Source organism: Aquarana catesbeiana, linkage group LG13, assembly GCF_042186555.1.
Source record: "Aquarana catesbeiana isolate 2022-GZ linkage group LG13, ASM4218655v1, whole genome shotgun sequence".
Taxonomy (NCBI): Eukaryota; Metazoa; Chordata; class Amphibia; order Anura; family Ranidae; genus Aquarana; species Aquarana catesbeiana.
This window is the reverse complement of record NC_133336.1, coordinates 60,731,000-60,753,152: the sequence shown is the minus strand read 5'-3', so window position 1 is coordinate 60,753,152 and position 22,153 is coordinate 60,731,000. Positions and strand designations below refer to the sequence as shown.

The 22,153-nt window shown below is 41.9% G+C and overlaps 2 protein-coding genes across 3 annotated transcripts in view; both read right to left on the bottom strand.

Moving 5' to 3' along the window:
* Positions 1-22,153, bottom strand: part of WDR89 (WD repeat domain 89) — a 118,198-nt gene that overhangs the window by 76,095 nt on the left and 19,950 nt on the right. The window contains exon 2 of one of the 2 annotated variants that reach the window (XM_073610180.1): positions 7,629-7,718. The gene's annotated coding sequence lies outside the window, so the exon portion shown is untranslated. Of the gene's footprint in view, positions 1-4,236; positions 4,376-7,628; positions 7,719-22,153 lie in introns of those variants that run through there. The other variant, XM_073610183.1, reaches the window with a different exon arrangement.
* Positions 2,961-22,153, bottom strand: part of SGPP1 (sphingosine-1-phosphate phosphatase 1) — a 39,767-nt gene continuing 20,574 nt past the window's right edge. The window contains exons 2-3 of the mRNA XM_073610178.1: positions 7,629-7,718; positions 2,961-4,692 (exon numbers count right to left, since the gene is read on the bottom strand). Of these exons, the coding sequence (XP_073466279.1) occupies positions 4,141-4,692; positions 7,629-7,718 (642 nt within the window). The 3' untranslated portion in view covers positions 2,961-4,140. The remainder of the gene's footprint in view (positions 4,693-7,628; positions 7,719-22,153) is intronic.

Genomic DNA, 22,153 nt, shown 5'->3' with positions numbered 1-22,153 from the left:
TTTTTGTCTTCAGATTTACCAAAACCATGTAGTGCAAGGGCCTGCCTGATTGCATACAAATTGAAACTCCTAAGGTTTGACCTCATATTATATGGTTTTGGTAAATCTGAAGGAAAAAAATCAGCAGAAAATCTGATTTTGTGTATGGGGCTTAACACTTTATATTCCTGATATGTCCCTTTTGCTTCTCCATGCCTAAAAGAGGGTAATAAGAAGCTTACTCTTGTTTGCAGTGCACTGCCAACAGTAGATGGGCCTACTCTTGCCCAGCATAAAGTTATTGGCCATCTTACTCAATTCTGGTAACTCATGACTAACTTCGTACACTTGAGACATTTGGAAAGCCTGCTGCACTCATGGACCATATGAAGAATTGTAGAAAACAATTACATAATAAAAACAAACTTCTTACAAATATTGCTAGTTGCATGCTATAAAGCAGGGATATGCAATTGACGGACCTCCAGCTGTTGCAAAACTACAAGTCCCAACATGCCTCTGGGTGTCATGATTGTGGCTGTCAGAGTCTTCCTATGCATCATGGGACTTGTAGTTCTGCAACAGCTGGAGGTCCGCTAATTGCATATCCCTGCTATAGAGCTTAAAGCGGACCTTCAGTCATTTTTTTCATCTTTCCATCTATTAAATCTTCTGCCCTTGTTTTAACTTTGGATAGTAAAACATTTTTTTTCTGCCAATAAATACCTTATACAGCCCACTTCCTGTTTCTTGTCTGGAAAAAAGCCTAGGCTTATGACATCATGCACAGCTCTCTCTCTCACTCTCCTGAGAGTTTGCTAGGAAGGGAGGGGGATGAGTCATATAGGAGGGCCAATGAGAGCTGCGGGGCTGCAGAGCCAGAGGTGTACCTCTGTGTGTCTGTGTAAATCCAGGAAGTGAAAAAGCAGCAGCTTCAGCTGCCCACAGTTAAAATGATTGCAACCAGACTCAGTGGAGGGAGATTTCTGCAGCATAGTTGGCAAGTACAGAATTACAGTGTATATATATATATAAAATATGCAAAGTGGTTGGAGGGATTCTTCAGAATGGCAAAGATGTTTTTTATTACAAATTATGTGAGCAGACTGAAGTTCCTCTTTAAAGCATAACTAAAAGTCAAAACTTTTTTTTTTTTTAGTTCTGTTTAACACCTGTCAACTTGTATTGCTGTCTGTGCCCCCATTAAGGAGATGCACTCTCTATGTGCCCTGAAAATACCTAATATTCCAAAGGGGACACTAGCTCTGGTGACCTTGGGGGCCCCTAGGGATTCCCTTAATTTCTAGGGATTTCCTCTCACTTCCTGATTGGCTATGGGACTGGAAGTGAAATTTCCACAATATATAGGACACTGATGGAAATAGAATATTACTGGCAAAGCTCAGTCATTCACTTTTCTATAGGAAAAGAGAAGATTCACCACTCATGTAGTACATGCTACTGCTATGGTGCAGTTATTTGACTCAGGGAGTATAGATCTAGCCTAATTATGTATGTGGCTAGTTTTAAGCTGGGCATAGACAATTCAAATTCAGCCGGTTCAGCAGGGACCATACAAATATCGATCTGTGCTTGGCTGTCCCTATTTGACTTCTGTCAAACAGCACTGGAAAACGTTGGTCAAACAGCAGCTGCAGCCACTGATCAGTGTATTCTGACAGCAGCAGAAGCCACTATCACAATACAATGTCCCAATGCTTGTGTGGGTCGAAAAATCTGTTTTTCGCTCAGCCCATCAGCTGAATGAAAAAAAAAACCCAACCAGTTATGCCCAGCCTAAGTCACTGCAGACAGCAAGGTAGCGCCAAAACAAAATTTCATGGACGTCTTAAAGATTAGAAGAAAGCAAGCTGCATTCTCATCAGCTGACTGACCTCACAGAGCGGTTATCTCAACTGTATGAAAGGGACAGGTGCACTTCCAAAAACTGTTAAGTGGTCTCTTTATTATGGAGTCCACTTATGTACCATAATTATGTTGCCCCTCCCAATAACATTAGAACCTAACTTAAACAAGTATGTAATGTATCATGCTCTTCCATGTACATTGGATGGACAATGAGAATTTTCTTTTATGTACCGCTACATTGTAATCATGTAAACTAAAAAAGCAACAACTATCAGGCAGAAAATTAAATTTCAAATTGTAATTTAAAGTGCATCTGCTGCTATGGACACATTTTTACATATTAAGCAGTAAAAGAGCTTAAACATTTCTTATCGATTTCTCATGCTGCTTGTACTGTGACATTATTCATCCTCAAAAGATCACAACTAAGACTCTAAAGTTGGTTTCTAGAAGCTTACAAGCACCTGGCCTTTGTTTACGTTAGAAGGCAAGATTGTGTTTCTATAGAAAATAAAAGGGGGCGAGAAACTGGTTTTACTGCCTTGGTTATAAACTTTGAGGATGAATTTCTCTGCATGCCTACAGCTACAGAGGTTAGTGAAGGTTTTAAATTGCTTTCACTGCTTGTTTATAATATGTAATATGTAAAATACTTTTAAGTACACAGTATGGGCACAGGAAAGCAGGCATGGTGAAAGAGTACACACACATATTTTTTATATATATTTATTAGGGCTGGGGAAAAAAATCGATTTGAATCTTGAATCAAGTTGAGAGGTCAAATCGATTCAAACTTTCAGCAAATCGATTTGTTTTTCACCAGGACTGGCGCTGACACCGCGCTGCTCCTGAGGAGCTGCGGGCAGGAGTTTTTAGGCGAGGCCACGGCTTCGGCCTAGTCCGCGAGGCCGGATGCCACGGACTAGGCCATAGCCTCACCTAAAAACTCCTGCCCGCAGCTCCTCAGGACCGGCGCGGTGTCCAACAAAAAAAAAAAAAAAAAAAAAAAAAAAAAAAAAAAACTCGATTCAAGTCATGAATCGAGTTTTTTTTTTTTTTTTTTGGAGAAAATCGCCCAGCTCTCTCTCTCTCTATATATATATATATATGTCCCTAACGTCCTGCAAGCGCACCGCCCGAGTGTGAAAGCACTCATTGCACAGATAGGGAGGCAGTTTTCAGGTGCTTTTTCTAGTGCTAAAACACCTTAAACTATCACACTTCAAAATAATTTAGTTTAGGGCAGATGCTAGTGGGTTCAACAAAAATGATGTCTTCCATGATATAAAAGAATGGAGACTACAGCAACCAAAGTGTGACAACCTGAAAAAGCCAAAAGACATGATATTCAAGGGACAGAAACAGGTAGATCTCTCAAAAATATTCCCTAAAGATACCTGGATATTGACCATCATCTACAGTTAAAATATTAGTCACGAGTGGGCTTGCGCAATGAAAAAGAAAGGAAAATGTTTTGCATGCACTCCTTGATCAAACATGGTACAACTGTATATCTAAAGCCAAAACTTTTTTTTCGATTTTTGGTGGAGTAGGGAATGCTTAACACAACTCAAAGTTTTTTTGTGTCCTATTGGGGAGATTACAATTCACTTACTGTCTCGGGACACAAAAGTGTTACTTACTCCTTTAACCAAAACGAGAAAAAAAACGTTTGGCGTTTTAGATTCACTTTACATTTAGTGGTAAGCAATTTTAAAATACAATCATTAACACGCATACAATAAAACATGGCTAAATAGATATCATCTCTCTCAAGATAAAAAACACAAAGATCTTTTCTGCCTTTTTAAATGACAAACAATTAAAACTGCCAATGCTGTTGGCGTGCAAAAATATTTTTCTAGATCAAACTAGGTTCTGGATGTTAATCTTTACATCACAGTATACATGGTGCTTGTGATTTTAGCAAAAAAAAAAAAAAAAAAAAAAAAAAAAAAAAAAAAAAAAAGGCACAATTATTAAGCAGTATAATACAGTACCTGAATTGAAAAAAGTTTCAAAAGTTAAAAACTAAAAAATACAAGTATACATTAAGCCTCTTGTTAGCTGCAATTAGAATGAAAATGAATGGACCATTTGTCAGCTCTGTTTGGCCCGATTATATAGATACCTGCCCAGCGATGGTTCTGAGAACATGAGTAAGGATTATTAAAAAGCATTGGAGTTTCCCCTATAAAAAAAGTCATAAGGGAAGAAGCAGGTCATCTCAGAGCAACTTAACCCTTTTTTCAAGGATTCCATTGATGAGGTCTGTGCTAGATGATGCTACCATCATTGGAGCCCCAAACATGTAAACGTGTAAGGGACAAAGAACATGACTGAAAATCCAACCACCCCATAAGTAAGGTATCTGTATGGGAGTTCCACCTGCATGCTTTGCCTCGCCTTTCGAATATCATCACAAGGAATGCCAAAGACTTTGCAAGCCAACGGGATGGTGACCATCTTCATGACCGCTCTGATTGGTAACAATATGACTAATCCAATAAAGACCCGTAACAAGGCCATTCCAAGCAGGTTCACAGTGATAGCTGGAATAGTAAAAGGCATTGAAGAAGGCAAAGGTTCTGGCATGAGGCCCAGCATGTAACGAACATGGGAACCGCAAGCGACTCCAGCTCCGCTGCCGAGAACCTGCGCTGTGTCTCCCCGGGAGGTGCTCCACGTGTCAAGTGTAAAGGAGAAGATACCAAGGGCAAGGTGTAGGCTGATGATGATGAGGGGGGAATACTCATAAGTAAGGTTGAAATTGTCAATAAGGTCCAGAGCAGGTAGGAAGACTATTAAAATGATAATTGCATAAAGGACGCCAACTACAACATCCTGTGGGGGAAAAAAAAAAAAAAGTATCACTTGAGTAAAACATTCTAAAATATTCTAAAACAAAATTTTAACTCCATGCAGATAAAAACAAACACTAACTCATCAAGCTAAGTATTAAACAACCATCACTTTTTTTTTTTTAATGTAAGCAGTGTACCTGTACCTGCAGCACAAGGAACCAATCAGTTGGTGTCAACAGAAGGAGAAAAAGTGACAGAAGAGTATCAGTCTGTGGCTTCTCCTTTATTGTCCAATCACGGGTTGGGGGCAACCACAAGACCTAAATGTATTACTGAAGGTTTAAGTTGAATCTGCTAATATTTTGAATTCCCTGGTTCATCCCTCTCTCCATCAACACGCCAATGATATTTTTAACCCTTTCCCAATACCGCCTCCCAGCCCTTTAAGTGGTCGAAATGCTGGGAGGCGAAGGCGTCCATTCTGATCATGTGGTCACATAACTGCATGCGGCCGTTGGTAAGTGTTTAGCAGTGTTCATTATATACCTAGATTTAGATCCTGTGATGTTATCAATAGATTTCTTCACTTTTCTATGCAACCCAGGCAGATAATAGCTGGTGGGAGAGACTGTATTATACCTTCCTAAAAAGGATAGACCATTCCTCGTAAATACCTATAGGGGTCTCCATGATTGAAACCAAATGAATGAAAGGGGTGGGCCAGACCAGTAAGGCTTGGGGAGGAAAGGGCTAGATAATACTGGACACCCTCCAGCTAGGAAATGAGTTGGGCTCCATTTGAACTGCTTCAGTGTCTAATGCATCCTGTGAAGTTCAGTGTGTGGTAAAATCAGAGTAAGCATTTGGGCAGAAGTCTGTGCAACTCCGTACAACATAAGGTAAGACTGAAGTTCAGCTCTAATTACAGTAGAGAAAAGTCAGGTTAGCCAACCAGGACACACTGACCATCCAGGTAAGAATGGAGAGAGAGAAATACAAGTCCTTTTATAGTTATACTAGTTCTCAAAAATGTATTTCATCTGCGTATTTGGTGGTTTGGCTGAAGTTCAGCTTTTAAGAACTTTGATCTATCTGAAATAAAAGGAAAAAAAGTGTTGCTGAAATCATTAACTACATCCGGTTAACTAGGATGGGGGTTGTTTTAGTATACGAGTTATCTTTCTAGTTATTACAATAGTGGGCAAACTAGGTTTCACCATTGGAAGTCTCATACTGACAACCACTAGTAAGGAGAGCTAATGTACTATTTCCGCTACCTGTCAAATTGTGCTCCTTTTATTTTATATCAATGTATGAGGTCTACTCCTAGTGAATGTGTGCTGAGCACATTTTAAAAGCATTTCAAAACTTCTGACAAAAGCAATTCACTTATCACTGAAAGTATCTAAATGTAAGCATTCTCATGGATGTGTTTACTTAGTTATCAGTCTGAAACCTCTATAAACTTGTCCTTACCAAGTAATACAGCTCTGCTCCTATGATTAGCCCCAGTTTACACTACTGCAGCTGCGATTTGGTCTGATTTTCAGTGCAATTAGGTAGTGTGACTTGGTTTTGGCCAATGATAAGCATATCTGCTGTGACAGGGAAAAAAAAAAAGCACTGAAATTGCATCAAAAACACATCAGTTCCCATGTAAATGCGTTTTTGGTGCACTTCCATTGCATGTCTATGGGGCCTAAATCATGCTGGGATCGCACACAGGACAGATATGGGCTGTGCTGCATTGATGTGAACGGGCATCATTGTAATCAATCTAATTTCAATTGTCCTAAGATTCTGCACAACTCAAGTCGCACCTGAAGTTGCACTAGTGTGAAGCAGGCCTTAGTGTGGGAAAACAAGAGCTGTTAATTGGTCTTAATGGCTGGACTTGAGCACTCGTGCGTTCTATAGAAAACACAATAAGATCAGAACTGTGTGATAATAGTGGGTGGGCTACTAATACAATAATATGGGGTTAGGTCAGCCATACATACAAGATGGAGGAGTCAACACTGTCAGCAAAAGCCGCAGCACCATTGGCTGTCTGAATCCCCGAACAGTGATTGTATCTGATAGGATACATTCACTGTTCAGTCAACAATTCACTTCACTTTTTTTAGTTGAAGTTTATTGAGCTGCAGGGGTGATGACAGGGCCCCCTCACTGCTCATATTTGGGACGATTCAGCAGGAATTAGTTGAAATTCAGCCATGTATGGCCAGTCTTAGGCCCTTTTCAAACAAGATGGGCTTCACCAAGAGTGCTTGAAGGCAGATGACAGGTCCTTCTCTATGGGCAGTCAGATGTAAATAGGCCTAGATCCAGACCAATTTAATCAGACAAAGGGGGATGGATCCCCATCTGGCTGTTTTTAGTGGATCAGATTGGATGTTGGCAAATGTAAAATGGGCACAAGTCAGTCTACACCTGCCACTAAATAGAGGAGAATGGAGGGTCCGATCGCGTCACCCTGAAAAACGGACAAGCGGACCAGATCGAACAGCTAGTGTGAAAAGGGGCCTTATCAGTAATGTGCATTTTTTACCTCCAGTCACATGCGCCTATTAATTCAGAGAAGAGAGAAAAAGGAATTATTGCTGTGAGGATAGCAAAGGAAATCAGAAATGCTGATCACTGTTTGTGATGACTTGGACAGGATGCCACTGCCTTTTTATAAAAAACATTTGCCTAACTATAATCAGTCTTATGTTTAGGGAAAATTCCTTCCACGTGAAGACCTGAAAAAATATAAGCAACCAACTATAGTAGGAACTGTTCTAGGGGGTAATAAAAGTGAGAACGTGGCTCTAGTGTTATTACTGTATGCAAAGGCAGTGTAGTCAGGACATTATTAAGGGATGTCAGAGCACTGGGACTTTTAGTACAATGGATGGTTGTTACTATAATGAAGTTCACATAGGCATTAAAATAATATGATTGTTAGTGTAGCAAAAGTGATTTCTGGCTTACCAAAATGGAATGCATTCCCATATAAATACGACTAAGGCACACCAAGCAACACCAGCTCAGGGCAAGCAGCAGTCCATAAACAAATGGATACTTGAGAGAAGGGGAAAAAAAATAAAAGCAAACTGTCAGTATAATGTAAAAACATTTTAAAAAAAACAATATCCTTGTAAATAACAAGCTTATATAATGAGTAACCAATTCTTAATGCCTAACATGAGCATTACATTGGGAGAAAAAGTAGTGTGGTAGTAACTGAAGAAATCACCTACACAGACAAAAGATAATTCTCATATTTCCTCTGGATCAACTGTGAGCATAGGATTGTGTATGGAGGATTGTATACCTTGTTTCCCCTTCTATTGGTTGAACTGGATGGACTTGTGTCTTTTTTTCAACCAGACTAACAATAACTAAGATGATGTTTATTTAAAGACAGGGAATACATATGGATTTATTTCTAAATGTTTTCACTAAGGATTCATACATTTTTCTAATAGAAATATAGTGAATATGTGTGAATCCTGGATGAAAATTATACGAATATGTGCAAAAATAGTGTTTTTTGCATGTTTTATTTATGTCAGAATTTTCTGCAAATAGATAGAAGCACCCGGTATTAAATATTTACCTCTAAAATTAGGACACCAGGAATGAATAAGTGATGTATAAAAAGTATGTTTAAAAATGTTTAACTATTCACAAAAATGATTTTGTTTTTCTTTCTAAAGGAATTACACTCGGGCTTTGTTCACCCATAAGAGGGCCATGTTAACCTGCACATGGATGCACAAGGTTTCCATGCATCCCTGTGCAGGCAGTCCCACTGATAGCAAATCTGGATGTAGTGGCTACACGGACACAGCCACCTAATTTGGTAGCCGTTTGGGTGCACGGTCTCAAACGAACACTGCATGCGTCTGGGGCCATGCACACGCACTGCCATTTAAATTGGGAACAGTGGCTGTGTCTGCACAGCCGCTGCATCTCAACTGTCATGGAAGTGACTGCCTGCCTGAAGATGCATGGAACACCTGTGCAGACAAGTATGGCCCTCACATGTACGCTGTAGTATGCCATGTGAATGAGGCCCAATTTTGCAAATCTATGGGAATATAAATGCAAATCTGTGGGAATACATTCCTGACAATACACAGCAGAAAATACAATATCACAAACTGAAACTGTAAAAAGAAACAAAAAAAACTTCACTCTCCCCTCCGGTGATGACTCAAACTGTACACTGTAGCTTGGAGGCAGCTCACAAGTTCAGAGGCAACAGCAGAAGCTGATCTGTGAGAAATAGCATACGTACAAGTAGCCAAAAAAATAAAGACTTGTCTTAATGATCTTGGCTGTTTGTGCACATGATGCTTCAGACATATCATCCCCTGCTGCAGCCTCTTAAAGTGGAGTTCCACCCACTTATACAATTCTTCAGCATCCCTCACTAAACTGTGCACTGTAAACGAATTGAATATTTTTTAATTTTTTTTCTCAGCACCTACTGTATATCTGCTGTATTCATTTTTCACTTTCTCCACCCTGGCCGCGGCCCATCGCATCATTTCCTGTTTGCAATGCCTTCTGGGAAGGGGTGGCAACTTCCTCTAAAACTGCTGTTGCTATGGAAACCTGACCTGAAACCTATTACACTGCTTGTGCTGCACTGAGCATGTGCGAGATCTGCAAGGATGAGATCCAGGAAAAAATACAGTCTGGCTTCAGATGCCCAGACTTAAGATGCCCACGGCCTGCTGTAAGTTTATAAAATAACAAACTACTGCTATAAACTAACAAAACAGACCTTAGTTTACAGACTAACTTTACTAGAATACATTAAGATTGTGTATTATAGGGGTATTTTTATTTAAAAAGTATAATTTTGACTGGAACACCACTTTAACTTAGACCCCTTTCACACTGAGGCACTTTACAGGCGGTACAGCGCTAAAAATAGAGCCTGTAAACTGCCTCCCCTGTCTCTCCAGTGTGAGGGCTTTCACACTGGAGCGGTGCGCTTGCAGGACGTTAAAAAAACTCCTGCAAGCAGCATCTTTGGAGTGGTGTATACACCGCCCCTGCCCATTCAACTGAATGGGCACCGCTGCCGAACCGCTGGCAAATCGCTGCTGCAGTGGCGCTTTGCGGGTCGTTTTAACCCTCTTTCGCCCACTAGCGGGAGTTAAACCCGCCCCGCTAACGGACGAAAACGACTGCAAAAATGAAGGTAAAGCGCCGCTAAAAATACCGGCACTTTACTGCCGACGGCGCCAACGCCTCAGTGTGAAAGGGGCATTAGAGATTTACATAATTGTGTAATTTATGAATTTATGAACCAGAATCTTAGTACACAAGAAAATGCCTACAATTAATGATGCCTGAACAAAGATGGTGCTGACCTTCTGAGCAGAAAGGCGACTGAAGTTATTGTCAGAAGAATTAATACAAACTCACAATTACCCCTACACTTACAAAATTACTTACTATGCATGAATTCAATGCATAAAAATGATAAGACGTTAGATTCAAAGCAAATTTGTCAACCACTGGTGAACCTAAGAGCCAGCTAAAAAAGATAGAAGCCTTTTTTTTTTGCGTAGCGTGGGTTGTCAGCATCCGGGGCAAGGCAAGTACTTTGAGCTGCCTAAGCTACTTACAGCAGAGTGGCCAGCAAAAAACCCAGACAGAAAGCCATTATGTCAGAGCTTTAGCCTGGCTGGGAAGAATGACAATAAAAACCAGATATAGGGGGAAATCCCCACCCCATGTAAGCAGCAGAGGTAAAGTTGTTTTTTTTCTATTTTTAGATTATAAAGGGCTTCTCCACCTTCACATATTGTTTAAAAAAAAAAAAAAAAAACACACACAAACACAGACCCTCCTAACAGCCTCCTCACCTCTGCCATCCCCTGTGCACTCATCTGTCTTGTGTAACATCAGCTGCCGCGCCAACCAGCATCTCCATACATTGGAAACATCTGTACACAGCACTGGAAACTGTGTAGGAGCATAAATTGCAAGGGCTCCTGGCCATTAGTTAGTGTGGTCATGTGACAGTGCCAACCAATAAGAAAAGGGCAGCGCTGTTACATGACCATGCTAACCAATGGCCAGGAGCCCTTGCAAAGATTATGCTTCTGCTTCTACACAGCTTCCAGGGCTGTGTACGGATTTTTAAAGTAGAGCAGAGAGAACCAGTTTAGGATCCCAAGGGGACACAGGAGACAGCACACAAGGAGAGATGTGTGCTACACCCTGAACAAAGGCCCTAATTGGATTAAGAGGCCGATGGTCTCTAGAACAGGACAGCCAAGATTTGTCCTTGGATGGTAATCAAGGCCAGATGCTGATCCAGAACCAACTGGAAAATGGAAAGCAACCGTCATACAGAGCACTATCTAGAAGGCAAATTCCTTGACTCGCATCAAGCAAAATAAGCCTTATTGGGTATGGTAGACTTTGAGAAGATGATTTCCTAGACTTCAAGATGGTTTTGTTTTAGTTGATGGAGTCCAATAGGCCTCTGTCTCTTAAGACAATGGCAGACTTTAAATAATTTTTTAAAGCGGTAGTTAACTTTAGGAAAAAAAACTCACCTAGCAGCAATAGGGTCGCTGAATCAAATCCCGACCACAACACCATCTGCCTGGAGTTCTGGAGTTTGCATGTTCTCCCTGTGCCTGCGTGGGTTTCCTCCCACACTCCAAAGACATACTGGTAGGTTAATCAGATCCGGTCTATAATAAATTGGCCCTAGTATCTGTGTATGTGTTTGTAAGCACGTCGGGACCCCACGGGGTAAGACCGCACTATATCAAGATGCAACTCAACGTGCTAGTATGCATCTAATACTAGCACATTATGAAAAACCTGCCTTGAAATGAAGCCCTTCATCAGCGCACCATCACTGCCGACAGGGCTTTCATCTTCACCCGGTCTTCCTTCTGGGTTTGCGGGCTCAGACCACTTAAATGGCTAAGCTGCAATGACATCACTCCCGCGGGCGTTATATCCACCGCACAGAGTATGACAATTCCTTCAGAGTGCATGCGCCAGTGTTATCTTGTAAACTTTGAAGCAGATTCCTACCATATATGCTTCGTTGAAATTTGGATTTAAAATTGAAGACGCTCTGAACACCAACAATGAAGAGAACGCATCCAGGTTTCCGTACAGCATTGAAATTCACAGAAAATACAGAATTGCAGACCGAAAAGGAAAGGCATTTTTAAGAACATTAAATTACAACATGGCTTGTATGGCAGTTGTATGTGCTATATTTTTTTTTTTCAGCCAGGTAAAAAAAAATAAAAAAATAAAAAAAATAAAAAAAAAGAAAGAAGAGGAGGATTCCTTCATCCACTCAAGCAAGGTGGATGGAGTTAAGCCCTCCCTGCATTGTATTGGAATAGTGGAACTCCTCCGCTGTCACAATACACTTAGCAGCTGCTTCAGGTGCATTCACTAACATTAGGGTACATTTAAAAATAGATCTTTTTCATATAACTGCATTAACTGGGGTCATTGTTATTTTCAGCATGCAGTTCAACTTTTAAGGACGAAGGAATAAAAAATAAAAAAAAGCATCTTCAAGTGCTGGCGTTCAGCTTGTTATGCAACATTCATAGGTAACTGAAATGGCAGCTTTTAAGTTTCCTAAATAATTTAGTTGACACAACAAAGAGACGACTTTGTTCTGCCATGCACATCCACTGCAAAAATGTCAATCATCTATTAGTGGCACCGATTAACTAGATTACAGCATTACGTTCAAACACAGATCAAGGGTCAGTTCCCTGAAACCCGGATAAAAGGGTCAGAAACATGAATCGCTATATTTTCCTAATCTGATCTAAAATAGATTTTTTGTTTTCAAGAGATTACCAGAGCAGAAGACACTGAAAATGGAGGTTGTGTGCAGAGAAGCAAAATCTGTCCAGGAGTCGCATGGAAGAAACTACTGACATTTTCCTGCCTCACATGGCAGCAAAGAGCAATGGACTACATGGCAAAGTTGAAAAAACTGGCATTTCTGTACAGGCGTGGGTACGTCTGTATACATAGTTAAAAGCCCTATCAGGTTAAAATAAAGAGTGTAAAATCAAAGCAAAAGTAGTAGTATACTGTTCTCTCTGGCAGCCCATGTTTCCCATCTCCCCCTCCATTCCAGTACTGCAGGCCATGTCTTCAAGGACTGTTGGAGGTCTGTGTGCCTATCCCTTCACCCTTACAGGGTCACTTCAGAGTGCATTTCTACTTTTTCAACCATAATTGGATAACACCTACTTTATTTTTGTTACATGTCCTCATTCACATAAAAAATAAATAAAAAAGGCAGTTAATCCTTTTTTAGATCCCCCCCCCTACAGACTCCAATAAGCAAAATCTCTTAGTTCTCTATTAACCCTTTCATGACTAAGCCTATTTTTGAAATTTGGTGTTTACAAGTTAAAATCCGTATTTTTTGCTAGAAAATTACTTAGAGTTCCCAAACATTATATATATTTTTTTAGCAGAGAATCTAGAGAATAAAATGGCGATTGTTGCAATATTTTTTATCACACGGTATTTGTGCAGCGGTGTTTTAAACGCAAATTTTTGGAAAAGGGACACTTTCATGAATTTTAAAAAATCCAAACAGTAAAGTTACCCCAATTTTTTTATATAATGTGAAAGATGATGTTACGCCGAATAAATAGATACCAAACATGTCACCCTTTATAATTGCACGCACTCGTGGAATGGCGACAAACTACGGTACCTATGAATTTCCATAGGCGACGTTTTAAAAATTTTTTACGGTTACCAGGTTTGAGTTACAGAGGAGATCTAGGGCTAGAATTATTGCTCTTGCTCTGACGATCGCGGCGATACCTCACATGTGTGGTTTGAACACCGTTTACATATGCGGGCGTGACTTCCGTATGAGTTTTCTTCGCTGCGCGAGCTCGCGGGGACAGGGGCACTTTAAAAAATTTTTTTATTTATTTATTTTTTTACTTTATAAATTGTGTTTAAAAAAAATTTTTTTTTTTTTTACTTTTATTGCTGTCACAAGGAATGTAAACATCCCTTGTGACAGTAATATGTGGTGACAGGTACTCTTTATGGAGGGATGGGGGGTCTAAAAGACCCCCCCCATCCCTCCTTTACACTTCAAAGTATTCAGATCGCCGAAAACGGCAATTCTGAATACTGTGTACTTTTTTAAATTCAGCGCCATTGGCAGCCGAGTAAACAGGAAGTGACGTCATGACGTCGCTTCCGCGTTTACAACAAGAAGGCTGGAATGAAGCCGCTCACAGCTTCGTTCCAGCCCGCCCCCAGCCGCCGAAGGTACCCGATTGGACACCGGGCCTCCCGATCGCACGGGAGGCCCGGTAACAGCGGCGGGAGGGGGGGGGATGTCCCCTCCCGCTCCTCCGGTATAACAACCGAGCGGCTTTTAGCCGCATCGGTTGTTATACACGGGTAGCCGATCGCCCGCTGTAAACAACGGTACCGGGATGATGCCTGCATCAGGCATATAACCCCGGAAAGCCGAGTACGCATATCTGCGTACGGTCGGCGGGAAGTGCTTAATGAAGGGGTTGGGAAGTGGCATTTGCCTTAATTAACCGTGTCTGTACTGTGCTGGCAGATCACTCATCAATTGTAAACTAGATTTGAAAACAGTCTATCCCAACAAAGGTTTAAACATTTTGAATAAATGAATGAGTGACTTGTATAGCACTACCTATGCGAACTGAATTGCCTCAGGGTGCTTTGCCGCCGGTGTCCATCTGCGGTATAGCGCGGTCCTTTACCCCATAGGGTCCTGACTCCAGGCAGATGGTGTCGTGGTCGGGATTTGAAGCAGCGACCCTACTGCTGCTAGGTGAAAGTGCTAACCACTACACCACTGTGCTGCCCTTTTGAAGCTGGCCTCCTGCATTGTATTAGAATAAAAACAGACAACAGGGAACCTGAGAAAAACTTAAACCCCGTACGGGAGACATCAGCAGGTTAAAAAAAAAAGGCCAACATTCGGCCCATGTGTATGCCACCCTGTCCTACAGAAGCCAGCCGTTTGGTGGGCTTCTGTCAGACAACCATGCTGGAAAACCAGCAGCCAACAGACTCCGGATTAGTGCTCTCAGCCAATGTCGGAGAACGCTGATCGGAGTGTACTGGCGGGGCGGGCGGCCGTTCCCCTGTCAGAACACAACAGCTCAGCGAGGGAGATCGCTGTGCTAATGTCGAATGGTTAGTACAAGGGCTCCAACCGGAGCTGATAGTTTTTTTTTCTTGTTCAAAAACTCAGTGTGTACCAGGCTTTATAGTCATCCATGACACCTTCTAAAACTGGCTGTAGATGGATAGAATTTCAAATGAAAATTCTTAGGAAAAGTCTTAGGAAAATTTGTACAAAAATTCTTGTAACATGTTTTAGAATATTTGTTTGTCATTCGAAAGATTATTTGCTTTTAAGATTTGATTAAGGAACTAATGGACTTTACTGAACGAGAAACACAGCACTGTTAGAAATTCCTGCCCCATCAAATATCCTCATAACTGATCAAAAATCGATTGTCAATTTGACCCCACTAATTATATATATATTAAAAAAAATGATCAAACTTTTATTAGAACCTTCTTCTCCTAGGAATTTTCATTCAAAATTCTACTCATCTATTGCCAGCTTAAGAAACATCTAAGATCAGGAACATGGAGCTTAAAGCGTTTGTTACTCCAACATTTCATATGCCTGATATGTGCCTGTTGTACCATGTACTTGTATGAGGAAAGCATCCTATTCTCTTTGCATTACTGCCAGTCCTGTCCTATTAAAAACTGACCACGCTAAGCATAAGAATACAGCGTGGTAAGTCCTCTAGTTATGCTGGGAACGTAGTGTACTCTGCTCCAATAATCAGACTTGTCCTGACACACCTCTCCAGCACAGCCTTTCACTGGGACGCTTAATGTGCTGCTGCTTCTCCTCTATGCAGCTGAGAACAGAGGGAATGTGATCACTTAAAACAAAAAAAGAAAAAAATATGTATTGATAATGTTTTTTAATAGCTATACATGTTTTGCTTTTCATTTACATTTTAAAGTGAATGAATTGTTTTACAAGGTGATCGTTTACAACAACTTTATAAAATTAAAAAAAAAAAAATTAAAAAGCTTTTATAGACATTGTGTGTTTATTCTAACTGTAAATGCACCTCTATTTTAGCCTAAGGGGAGCATTTACGGGCTAAAAAAAAAAATCTGCACCACCACCACATTCAGGATAGGAGCTGAAGAACAGAAAAAAAAAAATGCTTGATACACCTAAACGTGTATAAAGGCGCCTACAATGCTTGTGCTTGAGTGTACATCCATTCCAATGGCTAAGAATAGATGAATATTCCAGCCGATGGAAGCCATTAATCCTCCAACACTTTGAAAAAACTTCGAAAACGTGTGTAAAGTGTGACTTTGAGAGCTTTTTTAAAGACACTTTTCTTCCGCTAGGAGAAAAAAAGTGTTAAGGGGAGCTGAACGTCAAATATATTTTATAACTTAATTTTAGGGAAACTGTGTAGATAGAAACTCAAACATAAAGCAGGGTTTTCTCAAAATCTGACTGCAAACGTGGAAACGCTTTAAATGTTTTTAATTAGTTTATCATTTTTATTAAATTAGTAGCTCTACCTCATAATTTAATAACAGGGTTAACCTATCATTTTAAATAGTCCCCAATACCTATGTCTAGTATAAATGTATAAGTTTTGCTTTATACATTTTCATGAAGACTTGAATAAAGGACTGAATTAGCTAAAACTATTTAATTACACTGGATGAATATCAAATTGTGTACTCCAATCAACCGTGATCTTAGTAAGCTGCAGAAAGTCTTGGTTCCCCATAAATAAGTTATGTGAAACATGCAACTCCAGCAATTTCCTCCCAGACAGTGTTATGGAAGGGAACCACTTTGTGCAGCAGATGACAGATGTGCACAGCTCAGACTTATAAAGGAAAACCACACAATGATAAAGAATAAGGAAGCAACCAGAGATCTTGTGGCCTGCACTTGCACCTGCAGATCCCATGAATAAAGACCACTTTGTACCTTAAAAAGGCACAGTCCATCTTTTAAAAGGAATAAACATACCCACATTGGTAAAAAAAAAAAAAAAAAGAGAAGAGTGCCTTTATTACTTTTGCATTGAAGTGTCCGCAGGATTGCAACTGCGATTAGCAGATCACAGGTGCAATACACAGGTTCTTGAAGACTTTTCCTATCCATTGGTATATACAGAGGTACAGGCCTACCTTTATGGGGTGGAAGGTAGACATCAGTGGACTACAGTAGACGTGTAACATGAGACATATAAACAAAAGGTAGAACTGATCCTTCAAACGATCGCTCTTTCAGAATACGGTCATTAAAAAAAAAAAAAAACATTGCCAATTATCTTCCCCTCCTGTCAAAGCAAATATCGCAGGTGCAGACGACATTATTTATGTTCATAGCTGTGATTTGATATGATACTGTACATATACCTCAGCCAGAGATAATAAGTCTCCAGTGTCCTGAAACACACACACACAGACAGACGATTTTGCATAGGGGGCAGGCCTGCACGCCGCTTCTGCTGTGATTAGTCACAGCACAAGCTGTGTCTAATCCCTGTGTCCATTCAGACACAGAACCGCAGTCCATCCCCCACCCCCTTTCTCTACTCATTAGCTGACAGACTGATTGACAGCAGCAGGAGCCAATGGCACTGTGCTGCTGTCTCAGCCAAAGAGGATGGGAGTCCTGGGCAGCCGAGATACTGCTGCTGGCTCCAGAGGGATCTCAGATAAGTATTAGGGAGGCTGCCGCACACAGAAGGCTTTTTATCTTAACTGGTTCCCGGCTAGCCGTCGCAGTTAAACTGCGGCAGAATGGCACGAGTGGGCGAAAAAATGTTACCTTACGCCGGGCCGATCAGATTGGTTTCAGAACCAATCAGGCGCAGATCAACGATTTCTTTCTTGAGCCTGCTGATTGGTTCTGATTAATGAAAAGCTTCCCCTGCTTGTAAGTGAAAAACACAGACGGGGAAGTGATGTTATCTCCCGCTCTGGAATTCTTTTCCCTTCCAGAGAGGACATCCAAATGTGAGTTGCACCAACACTACACTGACACAGTACACGTAAGGCACACATTCCCCCCCCCCCCAGTTAACCCCTTCACTCCCTGTCACTGTGTCACCCAGTGCAGCGTTCATATTTTTCTTTGATAACTGTACTGGTGTCATTAGTGACACTTATCAGCGTTAGGGTACTTAGTAGGCCCAAATAGGTCTAGGGAGCCCCCCGAAACACCCCTAAGGTTTAACCCCTTGATCACCCCTTCACCAGTGATCACCGTATTAGTTTTAATGGGTGACACTGGTTAGTTAGTTATTTTTTATAGTGTCAGGGGACCAAATAAAAGGTTTAACCCCCTGATCACCTGGCGGGTGATGCAGTGGGGCAAAAAAGTATTTAGTCAGCCACCAATTGTGTAAGTTCTCCCACTTAAAAAGATGAGAGGCCTGTAATTGTCATCATAGGTATACCTCAACTATGAGAGACAAAATGTGGAAACAAATCCATACAATCACATTGTCTGATTTTTGAAAGAATTTATTTGCAAATTATAGTAGAAAATAAGTATTTGGTCACCTACAAACAAGCAAGATTTCTGTCTCTCACAGACCTGTATCTTCTACTTTAAAAGGCTCCTCTGTCCTCCACTCATTACCTGTATTAATGGCACCTGTTTGAACTTGTTATCAGTATAAAAGACACCTGTCCACAACCTCAAACAGTCACACTCCAAACTCCACTATGGTGAAGACCAAAGAGCTGTCGAAGGACACCAGAAACAAAATTGTAGACCTGCACCAGGCTGGGAAGACTGAATCTGCAATAGGCAAGCAGCTTGGTGTGAAGAAATCAAGTGTGGGAACAATAATTAGAAAATGGAAGACATACAAGACCACTGATAATCTCCCTCGATCTGGGGCTCCATGCAGGATCTCACCCCGTGGGGTCAAAATGATCACAAGAACGGTGAGCAAAAATCCCAGAACCACACGGGGGGACCTAGTGAATGACCTGCAGAGAGCTGGGACCAACGTAACAAAGGCTACCATCAGTAACACACTACACCGCCAGGGACTCAGATCCTGCAGTGCCAGACGTGGTCCCCTGCTTAAGAGCCCTTTCACACTGCGGTGGTTTGCAGGTGTTATTGCGCTAAAAATACCACCTGAAAACCGACCCAAAACAGCCTCTACTGTTTGTTCAGTGTGAAAGCCCGAGGGCTTTCACACTGAAGCGGTGCGCTGGCAGGAGAAGGAAAAAACTCCTGCAAGCCGCATCTTTGGGGCAGCGCGGCTATGCAAGCAGTTTTAAAACCGCACCGCTAGCGGCCGAATACCGCCGCAAAAACGACGGTAAAACAGCGCTAAAAATAGCACTGTTTTACCGCCGACGCCCCCACTACCCCAGTGTGAAAAGGGCCTAAGCCAGTACATGTCCGGGCCCGTCTGAGGTTTGCTAGAGAGCATTTAGATGATCCAGAAGAGGATTGGGAGAATGTCATATGGTCAGATGAAACCAAAGTAGAACTGTTTGGTAGAAACACAACTCGTCGTGTTTGGAGGAGAGAGAATGCTGAGTTGCAACCAAAGAACACCATACATACTGTGAAGCATGGGGGTGGCAACATCATGCTTTGGGACTGTTTCTCTGCAAAAGGAACAGGACGACTGATCCATGTACATGAAAGACTGAATGGGGCCATGTATCATGAGATTTTGAGTGCAAACCTCCTCCCATCAGCAAGGGCATTGAAGATGAAACGTGGCTGAGTCTTTCAGCATGACAATGATCCCAAACACAGCGCCCGGGCAACAAAGGAGTGGCTTCGTAAGAAGCCTTTCAAGGTCCTGGAGTGGCCTAGCCAGTCTCCAGATCTCAACCAATAGAAAAGCTTTGGAGGAATGGGCCAACATACCAGCAACAGTGTGTGACAACCTTGTGAAGACTTACAGAAAACATTTGACCTCTGTCATTGCCAACAAAGGCTATATAACAAAGTATTGAGATGAACTTTTGATATTGACCAAATACTTATTTTCCACCATAATTTGCAAATAAATTCTTTCAAAAATCAGACAATGTGATTGTTTCCACATTTTGTCTCTCATAGTTGAGGTATACCTATGATGACAATTACAGGCCTCTCTCATCTTTTTAAGTGGGAGAACTTGCACAATTGGTGGCTGACAAAATACTTTTTTGCCCCACTGTATCAATTAGGTTTTCGCGTCAGTTAGGGTCTGCGTCGCCCTAGGCAGCGTCAGATTAGTGCCAGTAGCGCTAATACCCACGCACGCACCATACACCTCCCTTAGTAGTATAGTGTCTGAATGGATCGATATCTTTGATCTGATCAGAACTATATTAGCGTCCCCAATAGTTTAGGGTTCCCAAAAACCCAGCGTTAGCGGGATCAGCTCAGATACTGGCTAGCACCTGCGTTTAGCCCCTCTACTCAGCCCACCCAAGTGCATTATCAATTGATCACGGTCACTTACAAAACACATAACTGCAGCATTTGCAGAGTCAGGCCTGATCCCTGCAAACGCTAACAGTTTTTTTGGTAGCGTTTGAAGTAGTCGCTGACAGGTTTTTCCTGGGAGTCTCACTAGTTGTACCAGTAGATTTAGAGGCAAAAATGTCCAATCAAAGGTACACAGATGGCAGGGACCACTACTCCGTCGTCAGAGCTAAGGTCAGGCGTACCCAACCCCGTTCTTCTGCTGTTGAGGTGCAAGAACCGCAGGGCTCTCATATGTACCAGAGAGCCAGTACTAGTGCTGCTCATTCTTCTGGTGAACTGGCAAGCACCAGTGGCCTAGTACACCCTGGTCGTAAATCCAGCACTGCAGTAACACTTGGTGATGTGGCGAGTCCCATAAGTGCAGTTCAAGCTGGTGAGGTGGCAAGCACAACTAGTGTCCCGCAGCCACCAAGACGACAAAGACAGGCCCGTCGGCCCATAGTTCCCTTCCTGCTACATTAGCCAATGCGAATTGGGAGCCCGCCACTTCTTCAGCACCCCGTTCTTTTCCCCATTCACTGGCCAACCCAGAATAGAGGTGGAAAACAGTTGATTTTTACGTCACTTTTTTTTCGCTTTTTTTTTTTCGATTTGTATTCGCTGTTTTTCATGGAAGATCTCTATAGAACCATTGTGGACCAAAGCAATTTGTATGCTGGTCAATTTATCGCCGCTAATCCCCAGTTGACCCTTGCCAGAGATTGGAGACCTATTACGGTATCCAAATTTAAGACCTTCCTGGGCCTATCCCTCCTCATGGACATAGCTAAAAAAAAGTGAGTTGCGGTCAAATTGGTCCACTGACCCAATTCACCATATGCCCTCGTTCTCTGCCTCCATGACCAGGGCATGATACGAGCAGATTTTGCAGTTCATGCATTTCAATGACAATGAACTCTGTCGTCCTCGGGGTGACCCTGAATACGATCGCCTCTACAAAATTCGTCCCCTCGTAAACCACTCCAACCAGCAGTTTGCAGACTTGTTTACTCCTGATCAAGTTGTCTGCGTTGATGAGTCCCTGATTAAGTTTTCTGGCCGCTTGTCATTCAAACAGTATCTTTCCAGCAAGCATGCCAGTTATGGGGTCAAGATGTATAAGCTCTGTGACAGGGCAACAGGCTATACATATAGTTTTATGGTTTGTGAGGGAAGAGATAGTCACGTAGAGCCGGAGAACTGCCCAGACTACATAGGGAGCACTGGCAAGATTGTGTGGGACTTGGTGTTACCCTTATTCGGAAAGGGGTACCACTTGTATGTGGACAATTATTACACAAGCGTGCCCCTTAGGCTGGGGGAGAGAGCCTGCTTGAGATGTAATCATTTGCTCGCTGTGAAGTGGAGGGATAAGAAGAATGTTATCGTTCTGTCCTCCCTTCACGCAGACACGACAGTCCAAATTCAAACGGCGACTGGTGTTGTCGACGAATACAACCTTAACATGGCAGGATTGGACCTCAACGACCAGTTGTTGGCGCCGTACCTATATGCCCATAAGGCCAGATGATGGTATAAAAAGAAGTGTCTGTATATTCATTCCAATTGGCTCTGCTGAATGCTTGTGCTATACAAAGCTTCAGGACGAACTGGATCCTTCCTTAAAGATCATCGCAGCCCTTCTGTTTCCAGACGTTGCTGTGGGCCAACTTCCCTATCCAAATGCAGTGAGCCGGCTGCACGAGAGGCATTTTCCGTATGTCCTCCCTGGTACCCCTACCCAAAGAAATCCCCAAAGAAGATGTCGTGTCTGCAGAAAACGCAGATATAGATGTGACAGCTGCTCTTATTGTCCCTGCCGTCCTGACAATCCTGGTCTTTGCATTGGTGAATGTTTTGAAAGCTACCACACACTAATGGAGTATTAGTGTAGGGGACAGCATTGCAC